The 13,887-nt window shown below is 34.1% G+C and overlaps 1 protein-coding gene across 1 annotated transcript in view; it reads left to right on the plus strand.

The window, feature by feature from the left end:
• LOC105096956 (zinc finger protein 729) overlaps window positions 1–13,574 on the plus strand; it is a 52,809-nt gene extending 39,235 nt beyond the window's left edge. The window contains 3 exon segments of the mRNA XM_064490002.1: window positions 872–998; window positions 2,217–2,315; window positions 9,841–13,574. Coding sequence (XP_064346072.1) covers window positions 872–998; window positions 2,217–2,315; window positions 9,841–10,802 — 1,188 coding nt within the window. The 3' untranslated portion in view covers window positions 10,803–13,574.
• The last annotated feature ends 313 nt before the right edge of the window (window positions 13,575–13,887 follow it).

Raw genomic sequence — 13,887 nt, forward strand, 5'->3', positions numbered from 1 at the left:
GGGCAGCTCACAACATGGTAGCTGGATTCATCAGGGGGAGCAAGTGAGACAGCAAGAGAGAATAAGCAATGTGGCCCATTGTTTTTTATAACCTTATGTTGGAAGTGACATTCCATCACTTTTTTATATTCTATTTGTTAGAAATAATTCACTCTCAAAGGGAGAGGATGACATGAGGACATAAATACCAGGAAATGGAGATCATTGGTAATCAATGAAATTACCCACCACACTCAAAATAAGGAAAGTGTTCAGTGAGAAATGGTACCTGGCTATGAAAATGCATATCATTATATACAGTTGGTGAAAATAGGACCTTAGAATTGTGGAAGACCTTCCAGATGTTGTGCTACCTAATTGTATAAATTACTAAATCTGATTTATTTATAAAATACAAAATCATGTGCCAAAATGATACACAGATTTATTGAACCAAGCAAAAATGCTTATGATATGATCTGACATAATAAAGTACTTGATGCTTGAAGAAAGGCTTAATTTTATGCAACTCAGTTTTCTAAAATTTGGACAAATATTTATTTATTGAGAATATATGAAGCAGATACCATTTGGACATTATTCTTGTATACACTTTTTAATTTAGGAGGGAAACATTATTATTTTGTCCATTTCCAAATGGTTCAGATATTTAGAAGTATCCCAAAGTATGGAAGACATTTGATCTGTGTTGGCAGGCTTCTTCAAAAATATGTAAACATTCTCCTTCAGCCTCCTTCTGCATCATAGATTGCCAGCCTGCATGCTTTCATTTTCTCTTTTCCTGCAGAGAAATCCATCATCTCTTCTGCTCCTACTTTCAAAGTATTTTCTTTAATTTCCCCAGTGATACATATATTTTTTACTGTTTCAGGGATCATTGACATTCAGTGACGTGGCCATAGGCTTCTCTCAGCAGGAGTGGGAATGTCTTGACCCTGTTCAGAAGACTTTGTACCGGGATGTAATGATGGAGAACTATGATAATTTGGTCTCACTGGGTATGTTCATCAGCCTCAAATAATTTAGATTAATAATAAATAAATAATAAATAATTTAGAATCTGCTCTGTAGGCTATATGTTTTTTCCACTGCAACTTTCAGGGCTGCCTTTCAAGGAACTAGTTAAATTTGTTTTCCTTCTAAAAGTGGTTTGAACTTTGTCAGGTTAGAAATGGTAGCTCCAATAAACAACTTCATCTTCCCTATCCTTCAATAATTTTCATATCTCCATGTGTTCTTTGCTTGTTTTTGCCTCTCTTCCATAATGACCAAGCAGCTAAATTAGAAATTTGTGGCATATATTGTATACCGTTGTCAAAGGATCCAAGTTTTTTTTTTTTTTTATTCATTTGTGTTCTAAATTGCTGTAATACTCCATTTTATGATCTGAACCAGTTTCAGGGATATCAGCTTGACAGAGGATCCTGAATTGCTCTCACTATCAAAAAAGCCTACAATTTATATGGTGATAGATTGGGTAATTGGAATTTATTTAAAATTGTATCAGAAGCAGTTCATTTCCTAAAACACATTTCATCTGATCTGTGGTTGAAAGTTGTAATCTATGAAAATTACGTTCAAAATGGAATATCATAGCTATATTTTCTTGTGTCCTCTAGTGACATAAGAACATTAAAATAATGTTAATAGCTAACATTTTGATGACTGTGTAGGAGTCATTTTTCTCAGCACATTATGTGATTTAACTGATTAAAATAACTGGGAGTATTAGCTGATTTAATTCCCCCAACAGTGCTATTATTATCCCCATTTTATAAATGAAAATACTGAAGTATAGTGGGTTGAAGTGAATTGTCCGAGGTCATACCCAACTGGAAGGTAGAAAGGCAGGAATTGATCGCAGGCTTCAGAGTGTGTGTGTATGTGTTTGTTTTGTTTTGTTTAATGGAGGTACTGGGAACTGAACCCAGGACTTCGTGCATGCTAGGCATGCGCTATACTCACCATACCCCCAGAGTGTATTTTTAACCACATTATGCTTGCTCTCTAGAGTTAGAGGACATATGAGTTTAAATTTTAAACAAACAACAAAACAAAAGCTTTACCTTACCTAACTAATCTCTTGTTCTTTAATTCTCTCATTCTTCTCTAAAATAATCAATATCATTATGACCTTTTATTGTCATAGATATAATTTTAATCTTGACTAGTCACAATTTATTTCTCCATCCTGTGGCCATTCTTTTTTCTTTAAGCAGGCCATTCCATTTCTAAGCCAGATATAATTACCTTACTGGAACAAGGAAAAGATCCCTGGATGGTTGTGATGGAAGAAAAGAGAAATTGGTGTACAGGTAAGTAAGAGCAAGTCAGGCCAAAGTCATTTGTGTAATATGATAGCCCAGGTGGTAAATACACTTGGTAAACACATCCTTGAAACACTTGTTGGAAAGCCTCCTTCTCAGTGAAGGAAAGGCTTGCAATGTGGAGAGGAAATATCTCAACTTCATAGCCTCATTAACCATTCACCATATTGTTTTTCTCATATTTCCCTCCCATTTTCATGCTTGACACTCTCCTTCCACAGTGTAGCCATTTACCTGTATTTTCCACCCAGATTCTTTCCAGATCCTCTTTTTCAATGTGACTCTATTGTCTAAAAATACATTCATTCCTAAAAGTATCTGGCAAATATTTGAATAGTCTTAGTTGGCACTGTACTTGGCACAATCAATCCAGCATTATTGAATAGGGCAGATAATGTTTCTGCAGTAATGGAGATTATACCATGTTAAGGAAGAGATAAACATGAAAACAAATAGATAAATAATATAAGGTAGTGAAATATATTGTGAAGGACACTAACCCGGAACATAGCAGATTTAGGTAGGGTCACATGATCAGGAACCCTCTTCTGAGGAGCTAACATTTGTGCAGACACAGTAAGGACGTGGGCTTTTTGACTGTGAGAAGGAGCATGCCAGGGAGAGTGAACCACACATGCAAAGGCCCTCAAGGGGGTGTGAGGTTTGTGTGTTTGAGGAGTAGCATGGAGACCAGTTAGTGGATGGTGACTAACAGGCGTGAAACTACTATGTTAGGAAGGAACAGATCCTGTGAGATTTTCTGGATCATTATGAAGAATCAGAATTGTTTTCTCAGAGTAATTAGGATCCCTAATCTGATTTAGGTTTTTTCTCTTTGTTTTTTTAAATAAGATTTTCACCTTTTCATTAATCATGACTTACACAGATACCTAGATAATACAACTATAGGTTACTGTAATTCATTTTCATATCCTTTCCAAATATTTCTTTATTCTTATTTGTGTTAACATTGATCTGTTGGATTTATTCTCATATTCTTTCTAGGTTGGTATTCTTTCATCATTTTTCATTTATTTGAAATACGCTTGTGAGCTGTATTACCTAATTCTGAGTTTTTCTAATTCTCATTTATGATTTTTCATATCTAAAAGTCTTTTCATGTCTTTTAGCATGTTTTTGAATAATATGGTGTAGTTTTTTTCCCCCTGTTTTCAGGGCATTTGTTTTAGAGGTATGTATATTGTCTCTATAACTGTCATTACCTTTATTCATAAAATTTCTTGTATAGAACTTGACTTTGGGCATATGAGGTGGGGGGAATCATTTATATGTGAGATTAGTTTTCGTCAGTTTTGAGAAAGGAATCAAAATCTGGATACCTTTTCTAAATTTGTGATTTTAGAGCTGCTGCTTCTGTTTATTTTTTTTAAAGCATTCATATTATCATGGCTTGGGGAATGAATGGAGGGAGCTATAGTTTTTTTATACTATTATAATTGAAATGGTAGTGATCAGATTTAGATTGTTACAGACTAAGATTTTAATTGTAATTCCCAGCAAAACCATTAAGAAAATAACTAAAAAATATATAGCAAAAGAAAAAATAAAGGAAATCCAGTGGCATCCTAGAACATATCTATTTAACACAAAAGAAGGTAATAATTAAGAATTAGAAGGAGAAGAAATACCTAAGACATATAGAAAATGTGTAACAAATTTTAGCCATAAGTTTTATCAGTAATTATTTTACATTGTATTTTCTTACGTTTCAGGGGTAACTGTTCTTTATTTTGGATACAAGTCCTTATGGAACATTAAACATTTTTCCCCACAATGCGACTTACCTATTAATTTTATTAACAATATCTTACAAGGAGTTTTTAAATTTTTTGTATTCTAATTTATCAAATTCCTCTTTAATGATTTTTTTGGGGTATACTATCCAAGAAATCTTTGCCTGCCCCAAGGTAGCAAAGTTTTTTGCCTATTTTTTTCTTGACCTTTTTATAATTTTTGCTTTTATGTTTAGATCTATATCCATTGTGAGTTAATTTTTTATTGTGGTGTGAGTTGGGTTCAGGACTCATGTTCTCCCTTTGGATATCCAGTTATTCCAGCACCATTAAAAAAAAAAAGAATTTCCTTTCCCCATTTGGATTGTGTAAGCACCTTTGTCAAACGTGAAATCATTGTATGTATGTGTGTCTGTTTCTGGTCTCTTGTGTTTTTCACATTGGCATGGAAAATGAAAGTCTTGTGGGAGGTTTTTTCATTTGTTACCCTTATTGAATTGAGGTAGTTTTCTTTTGTTCCTAGTTGACTGATTTTTTTTTTTTTTTTTTTTTTGCTATGAGTGAGTGTTCAATTTTGTCAAATGCTTTATCTGAATCTATTAAAATGATTATTTCTCAAAACTTTACATTCCTTGTGTCCCTTCATAATCCTTCCCCCTCAATCTCCCTCCGACCTCCTTAGGTAAGCACTGATCTAATTTGTACTTTCTGTCACTATAGAGTTGATTACATGTACAGTTTTATATAAATAGAATGATAGTGTGAAGTTTTTCATCTTGCTTCCTTCACTCAGCATAATTATACTGAAGTTCATCCATGTTGTTATGTGTATTTTACTTTTTATTACTCAATACTATACCAGTATTTGGTTATACCACAATTTATTCATTCATCTGTTGATGGACATTTTTGGCTTTTAGTGATAACAGATAAGGATGTTTTGGACATTTGTTTATAAGTTTCTGAATGAATATAATTCTTCCATTTCTTTTGGCCAAATACCTAGGAGTTGAATGCCTGAATTGCATTGTAGGTGTATGTTTAAATTTGTAAGATTTTAAATTTAGATTTAGATAAATGAGGTTATAAATTTAAGTTTGTAAGAAACTGTTTTATAGTGTTGTTACACTGTTTCACATTTTCACCAGCTTTAAGAAAGATCTGGATCCTCCATATCTTAGGAACAATTGGTATGGTCAGTCTTCTTAATCTTAGCCTTTCAAATAAGTATATAGTGACATTTTGTTGTGGTTTTAACTTGTTTCTCCACAGTGACTAATGATGTTGAGTATCTTTTACTTGCTGTCTTTTTTGGTGCAGAATCTTTAAAAATGTTTTGTCTGTTCTATTAGGTTGTTTGTTTTCTTATTGAACTTGTAAGTTATTTTTTATATTCTATATTAAAAGATATCCTTTTTGACTGTTCTCTTGTTTACTGTGATTTTTCCTTTCATTCGTGTAGCAGTGTCTTTGGGAGAAAAGAAGTTTTTAACTTTGACAAAATTGAGTTTATCAATCTATTCTTTATGAATCACAGTTTTAGGTGTTATATCTAAGAATTCTTTGCCTGGCCCAAGGTCACACATCTTTCCTATTTTCTTCTAGAAGTTTTAGTTTTATGTTTTACATTTAGGTTGGTGATCCATTTTTTTCGTTCATTTTTGTTGATCAAATATAGGGGAGTTTTTTGCATATAGATACCCCAATTGTATCATTTCTTAAAAAGACTATCCTTTCTTCCTTCTATTGCCTTTGAAATGATGAAAGTAAGTTTTCCATATATGTATGGATCGATTTCGGATAACCTGTTCCATTTACTGGTGTGTCTTGAGATCTTGCTGATTACTATATCTTCATAAATCTTATAATTAAGTAGTGTTAGTCCCCCTGCTATAATCTTTTCAAAGTTGTTTTGACTATTCTAGGTCCTTTGCATTTCCCTATAAATTTTAGGATTAGCTTGTCAGTTTCATCATAGACAACAAAAAAAGTCTGCTGGAATTTTTATTGGAATTACACTGAATCTATAAATCAATTCAGCAATAATTATTGACATCTTAACAGTATCAAGTTTTACATTTTCATGAATGTGATCTCTCTCTCCATTTATTTATATCTTTAACTTTTCTCAGCAGTGTTTTGTAGTTTACAGTGTACATCTTTTGTGGGATGTATCCCTCAATGTGTCCTATTTTTGATACTACTTTAAGTTGATTTTTAAAATTTGAATTCCTGAGTTTTCTCTGATATTTACATATTGGTTGTATATGCATCAGCCTTGCTAAACTCAATTATTTTCCAGTAGCTGGTTTGTAGGTTACATATGACTTTACACACATGATTAAATAATCTGTGATTAAAGACATTTTTGTTTCTTAATCTTTTCTCCCACATGCCTTTATTCATTTTCTTGCTTTACTGCACTGCCTGGAATCTCTAGTCCAGTGTTGAGTAGCAGTGGTGAAGGCATAACCTTTTGTTGTTCCTGATCATACGTGGTGAGCGTAATTCTCTCACCATTGGATATGGTGTTAGCTGTGGGTTTTTTACAGATGATCTTTATTAGGTTAAGTTCTTTTTCCTAGTTTGCTGTGAGTTTTTATGAGGGATGAATATGGTTTTTAGGCTTTTAGTAAATGCTTTTTTTTTCTTTTAAATATGACCCATGTGGGTTTTTTCCTTTTTATTTTGTTAGTATAGTGAATTATATTGATGGAATTTTAAAATATTAAACCAGTCTTGTATTCCTGGGATTGATCATTGCTGTGGTCTGAGTGTTTCTGTCTCCTAGCATTCGTATGTTGAAATCGTAACCCCTAAAAGATGGTATTATGAGGAAGAGCCTTTGGAAGTTGCTTAGATAATGAAGGTGAGCCCTCATTAGTGGAATTAGTGTTCTTATAAAGAGACCCCACAGAGATCCCTACCCTCTTACACCATTTGAGGAGACATTGAGAAGTCACTGGCTGTGAACCAGGAAGAAGGCCTTCACCTAAATACGACCATACAAGTGCCTTGATGTTGGACTGCCACCCTCTGGAACTGTGAAATAAATTTCTGTTGTTTATAAGCTACCCAGTCTATATTTTTTATTATAGTAGCCCAAAAATGAAGACAAACATGATATATTATCTTTTTTACATATTGATGGATTCTGTTTGTTAAATAGTGTTTAGTATTTTACATATATGATTACAAGGTTTTCTAGTGTGTAATTTTCACTTCTTGTACTCTTTTTCTGCTGTTTGGTATCAGAGTAACTACTAGCATAGAGTAATTCACTCCTCAATTTTCTGAAAGAGTTTGTTTAGAATTGGCACTACTTCTTCATTAAATATTTGAAACAATTCACCAGTGAAACTGCTGTGCTTGGAATTTTCTTTGTAGGAAGGTTTTCCCATTGTTTACTAGATATACTGTTGCCACACTGATTTAGATCCTTCTCATGCATGTATCGTTGTTGGTAAGACTGAATGTTGTAGTGATTCATACCTAAATCCCAAATTAGGAAATCTCTAGTTGTTTTTGTACCAGCATTCCCCCCTCACTTTGCAGTTTGGCAGTGCTCCCTCTCATTGTTCTTATAGCCAGAAATATTTTGTAGTTCTTTTTGGAATTTTTGTAGCCCATGCTTGCGTCACAATTATTGGGACCTGCCCTTGAAACAAGGGCAGGAGAGTGAGTTTAGCAAGAAATTCAGCTGAGTCTGGGTTGCTTTGTAAAGTCTGACTCCTTTCCAAAACCCTCCTGTTTTTATTTACAGTCCGTATGTAGTTAATTTTTCTACTTTGTCAAGTGTTTGTGGTTGAAATCAGTCAGAGAGGAGGATGGGCCGTAGGAACTTTGTGTCACCATACTGGAACTAGAACATCTTCAATTAGGAAGTTATTTAATGATGAGAAATAATTTTTTCTCTTGTATCACTGCTGATTCATTGCTTTTTATTGCATGATTTAAATCTGTCACAGTCATTTTTTGCTACTATTTTTGTAGTTTTGGCCAGTCATAGCTCTCTAAGTCTTTGAATTCTTCCTTTTTGACATATGATTTCTAGGCTTATGCCTGTTCACTTCTTAGATTTTCCCTTTGTCCAACTATGCTATAACCATATTTAGATCTAAATATTGAGCAGTTATAATGTAGGTATTGAAATATGCTTATAACAAGTTTTTTTTCTTGGCAGCTTTTTTTCTGTTTCTTCTGTAGCATCTGGCTGGTTTACACTTTCTTTTCTGTGGTCAGCTTTGATAAATTTTCTTAGAAAGTTATCCATATTTTCAAAAGATTCATATAGTACTCTTATAATTTAAATTACTCTGTGGTTCTTGTTTTCCTCTTTTTGTATTTTTATTTTTAACTATCTTTTCAATTGGTTTATCTAGTATTTCCTATAATGATTTTTTTAAAGCACCAGCTCTTTTTTAATGCTACTGTTTTCTAACTCATTAGGTTCTGCTTTTATCTTTTTCCTGCTTTCCTCTACTTTGTTGTTTATTTTCTATATACTAGGCTTTGCTTCTCAACTCACTTTTTTTAAATAGAGATGATTATTTTAAGTTTTGAGTTCTCTGAGTGGGGAAATTGAATGCCCAAGATTCTGATAGGTGCTTATTTTCAGTGTAGTCATTTACTAGAATTTTTTCATTTCGGTTTTTTTCTTCCCATAGTGATCCAGCATTTTTGGAGAGGGCATTTCCATTTCCACATGAGAGGCCTCTTTGTTTTCTAATATTTAGTCTTACTTTCTATTGTTACTCAATTTTCGAGAGTGTTGTTGATATTATTTAAACATTTTGTACACATACCATATTCTAGTTATAAGAAGATATTTTTTGCCCTCAAGTCATAGCCCCCTCACTAAACACTTTCAATTTTGCTCAAGATACTTTGTACTGACTTTTCTCCTTCAGCTCACAAGTGCCAGTTCTTTTTCATATAATTCTTGGCACTCTACTTTTGGATTCTTATATAATTCAAGTCCCCTTTTTTTGCCTAAAGTCCCTAAATGTTCAAACTATCATACAACTGGTGGGTGTACCTGGTGTATGTCAGAGAATTGAATGACATACTTTTCTGGGCATGATTAGAATGGTTGGCCTCGGTTAAAAAGAAAAGCTGGAGAGGAAAAGGGAAAGCTGAGAAGAGATATGAAGGAATAAAACAGATTGAACATAGGTAAGGATCATAAATAATAAAGTGTCGGGAGGAATAACTAAGTAAAGACCCTCAATATCTTAATTGTTATGAAGAACAGAGAAAAGCGCACATGGCTTTGCATAGGAGGGAATGAGTCGCAGTGGTGGAAGTGTGCATTTTTAGGGGAATTGTAATTGAAGAATGATCAAGTAAATAATTGCCTTTTAAAATTTTATATATGTATATATTTATATTTTAGATGGAAGTGGTATGTTAGAGCTGGCTGGTACTGGCTCCCTAGAGACAAGATTTTACATTTCATCCTAAGTCTAGGCTAAATTATGTTACATCGATAACTTGAAATTGCCTGGATAGATATTGGCATACACAAATCAGGGCTGGATATGTTCTGTGTGTGTCTTTGTAGAACTGGTTGTTAAACATTTACCAGCACTCTGCTGCATAAACTTACTTTTTCTGAACCCTCCTTTTACATTTTCAAGTTTTATAACTGTATTTTAAAGTTCTTTAAACTGTCTCTAATGGGTGAGATTTTAAATTTTCTCTTAATTCTGTTATAAAATGTTTTGTAGTGAAGGAAACTTTTTTCTTATTTGTTTTAGATTTGAAATCAAGATATGAAATAATCAGCTATGGAAAAATGTACATTTATACGAAACGTTCATCTCTTACTCTGCATCACAGAATTGATAATGGAGAGAAACCGTATGAATGTAAGGAATGTGGGAAGGCCTTTAGTCGTCATACAGATCTTAGAGTACATCAAGTAATTCATACTGGTGAGAGACCGTATGACTGCAGGGAATGTGGCAAGGCCTTTAGTCGTCTTACAGACCTTAAAGTACATAAGAGAATTCATACTGGTGAGAAACCCTATGAATGTGAAGAGTGTGGGAAGGCCTTTAGTCGTACCTCAAATCTTGCTCAACATGGAAGAGTTCATACTGGTGAGAAATCCTATGGATGTAAGGAATGTGGGAAGGCTTTTAGTGATGTTGGAACACTTAGAATACATCAGAGAATTCATACTGGTGAGAAACCCTATGAATGTAAGGAGTGTGGGAAGGCCTTCAGCCAAGCCTCAAACCTTATACAACATGACAGGATTCATACTGGTGAAAAACCCTATGAGTGTAAAGATTGTGGGAAGGCCTTTAGTCATGCTTCACATCTTGTTAGGCATGAGAGGATTCATACTGGTGAGAAACCCTATGAATGTAAAGAGTGTGGGAAGGCTTTTAGGAGTAGCCATCAACTTACTATCCACCATAGATTTCATACTGGTGAGAAACCCTATGAATGTAAGGAATGTGGGAAATCCTTTAGTGTATATGGACGACTTACTCGCCATCAGAGTATTCACAGTGGTAAGAAACCATTTGAATGTAACAAATGCGGGAAGTCCTTTAGGCTGAGTTCAAGCCTTAAAGTACATCAGAGTATTCATACTGGTGAAAAACCCTTTGAATGCTGCAAATGTGGGAAGTCCTTTAGACTTAGTTCAATGCTTAAGGTACACCACAGAATTCATACTGGAGAGAGATTATATGGGATATATGTATAGTAGACAATGGAATGTAACACTTAAGAAAAAATTTAAATGAAGAGAGTATGAGAAGTTTTTACATGGTTTAGTTCTTTTAAGGCATCACATAATTTACACTGGCAAGAACTCCTTGGAATCTAAAGTGTTTGAAGTTTTTCGATTATGACTCAAGTACTATTCACCTTCAGAGAATTTGTATTGTACTTTATATTAGAAAGTCTTTTATGGCATTCCTCTTTGTTTTACCACTCACTGGGTGGCCAGGCTCTGTGGCCAAGGTTATAAGGCAGATAAGTGCCACTTAAGGAAAAGACTAGTGAATGATTTGAAGTCATTGAGAGCAGAAAAAAATACATACCAGGATTAAGTAGCACAGTGATTACTTATAGCAAGAGAGGAGACAGAATGCACAAGATGTATGCCTTGCAGTGTGTTAGCGACCCATGGCCAGGAGATCACCTCCACATCTGACAAGCATGACTTAGCTGCACACAGCCCACTTTGTTCTGCAGTGGCAGGACACGAACTCCTTCCCCATAGGGTCTGACATCCCGAAAACCGGGGGCTTGCCTGTGTGCCACTGACATCTGTGATTAAACACAGCAAAGGAGTACACATTGAGTCTGACACAGAGATAGCTATTCATATACAAAGCAGCAACCCCAGTAGAGGTTGTGAAGGATCTTTATTTTTTAGTAAAGAAGTATTACAGGCCCAACAGGTCCCATTCTTTTTTTCCCACCAGCTTTACTGAAGTATAATTGACCAGTAAAACTATAAATTTAAGGCATATAAGTGGTGCTAAAGGGGAAATTTATAGCTATAAATGTTTATATTAAAAAAAGAAAAGTTTCAAACTTTAACAGCCTAATTTTATAGTTTAAGGAACTAGAAAAATAATAAACAACACAAAGTAGCAGAAGGAAGGAAACAGTAAAGTTTGGAGCAGTGATAAATGAAATGAGAGAATAGAGTAGCAACAGAGAAAATCATGAAACCAAAAGCTGGGTCTTCAAAAAAGGTCAACAGAATTGGCAAACCTTTAGCTAGATGAAGTAAGAAAAAAGGGAGGAGAGTCAAATTACTAAAATCAAAAGTGAAAGTGGGAGGACATTATGATTGATTTTATAGAAATGGGCAATGGACTTGATTAGACATTTTTCCAAAGAAGATAGTATGAATGAGGAATAAGCATATGAAAACATACTTAACATCACCAATCATTAAGGAAATGCAAATCCAAACTACAATGAAATACCACCTCACATCTATTAAGATGGCTACTATTAAAAAAAAAAAGTATAGGAAAGGATGTAGAGAAATTGGAACCCTTCTGCACTATTGGTGGGAATGTAAAATGGTACGACCATAGAAAACAGTATGTAGATACCTCAAAAGACTAAATACAGAATTACATATGATCCAGCAATTCCACTTCTGGGTATATACCTAAAATAATTGAGGTCAAGGTCTCTAAGAGCTAGTTCTACACTCATATTCATAGCAAATGTTGTAAATTCATACAATAGAATGCTATTCAGCCTTTAAAAAGAAGGAAATTCAGCAATATGCTGCACATAAATGAACCTTGAAGACATTTTGGTAAATGGAATAAACGGTCACAAAAGGCAAATATTCCACTTATGTGAGATACGTAGAGTAGTCAGAAATTATGGAACTTGTCAAGTGGTTGCCAGTGGCTGGGAGGAGGCAAGAATAGGGAGTTATTGTTTAATAGGTATAGCGTTTTAATGTTACAGAATGAAGAGTTATGGGGTTGAATGGTGGTGATGACTACATACTGCATCTGTATATTGAATACTACTGAAGGATATACTTAAAAATGGTTCAGATGGTAAATTTTATATTCTGTGTATTTTAGAACAATCCATGGACTGAATAGTTTAAGTTTATTTTCTCATAGTTCTGGAGACTGGAAAGTAAAGATATCAGGTGTGGTTTCTTGAGGCCTCTCTTTGACTTGCAGATGGCTGCCTTCTCACTGTGTCTGCACATGGCCTTTTCTCCGTGTGTGTGCATCTCTGGGGTCTCTGTAAGTCCTAGTCTTGTTATAGGGACATTAGTAAGACTGGATTAGGGTCCACCTAAGTGGCCTCATTTTAACTTAATTACCTCTTTAAGTTCCTGTCTCCAAACACAGTCGCATTCTAAGGAACTGGGGGTTAGGATTTCAATATATGAATTTTGGGGAGGCACACTTAAGTTCAGGACTGGTCGGTCTGATGAAGCATGGCCGTGTATTAACGTTAAGTTACCTGGTTTACTGATGTGAAGAACATTACATGTGCCCAAATTGATTATTATAAAAGAATCTTAATGGTGCTATTCCTGTTACTATACTAAAATTCATGTTTCTCTTGCCTGCTATTTATAATGCTAACACTCCCCCTCCTCAAAAAAAAATTCAGTAGCTAGGTTTGAAAATACATTTATTTCTTCTTATTAAAAATTTTTTAAAATCAGCAAATGAGTTTTTAGGAAAGTTGAGGAGAAGATGTTCCCCTAACTTCATTAGCAGGAGAGAAAAACATTTATGAATCATAAATGCTCAAGGAATCTGATCAATGTCAAATTGAGAACATTAACAAGAGGCCAAATACCCTTATGTTGTACAATAAGATGTGTGTAAATATAATTATTACTTATTCTCTGTTCTTTCATTATATACTATTTCTGTAAATTTTATTTGGAGGATACTGAAAAACCTGAGACTGTTGTAAAGTTTTGTAGAACCAACAATAAATCTCTTTTTGAAATTTTTATTCAAAAGGCTCTGAAACATTTTTGTCTTATTTGATAATTCGGTGCTCTGTTAATTAAATTAATGGTATTTCTGCCCTTTAAAATGTATAAATATCTGGAAGGTTTTTCAGACAAGAAATTGATTCTCGCTTCCCTTTTCTAGTCACATACACAGTTACATAATGAAATTCATGGATTCCTTTTGCAAACCCAGAATGATTCCTGATCCTTTGTCTCCTTGTATTTTATTTTTTAACATATTTTTTGAGTTGACTTATAGTCAGTTTACAATGTTGTGTCAATTTCCAGCATCGAGCACAATTTTTGAGTTATACATGAA

This window comes from Camelus dromedarius, chromosome 9, assembly GCF_036321535.1.
Source record: "Camelus dromedarius isolate mCamDro1 chromosome 9, mCamDro1.pat, whole genome shotgun sequence".
Lineage (NCBI taxonomy): Eukaryota > Metazoa > Chordata > Mammalia > Artiodactyla > Camelidae > Camelus > Camelus dromedarius.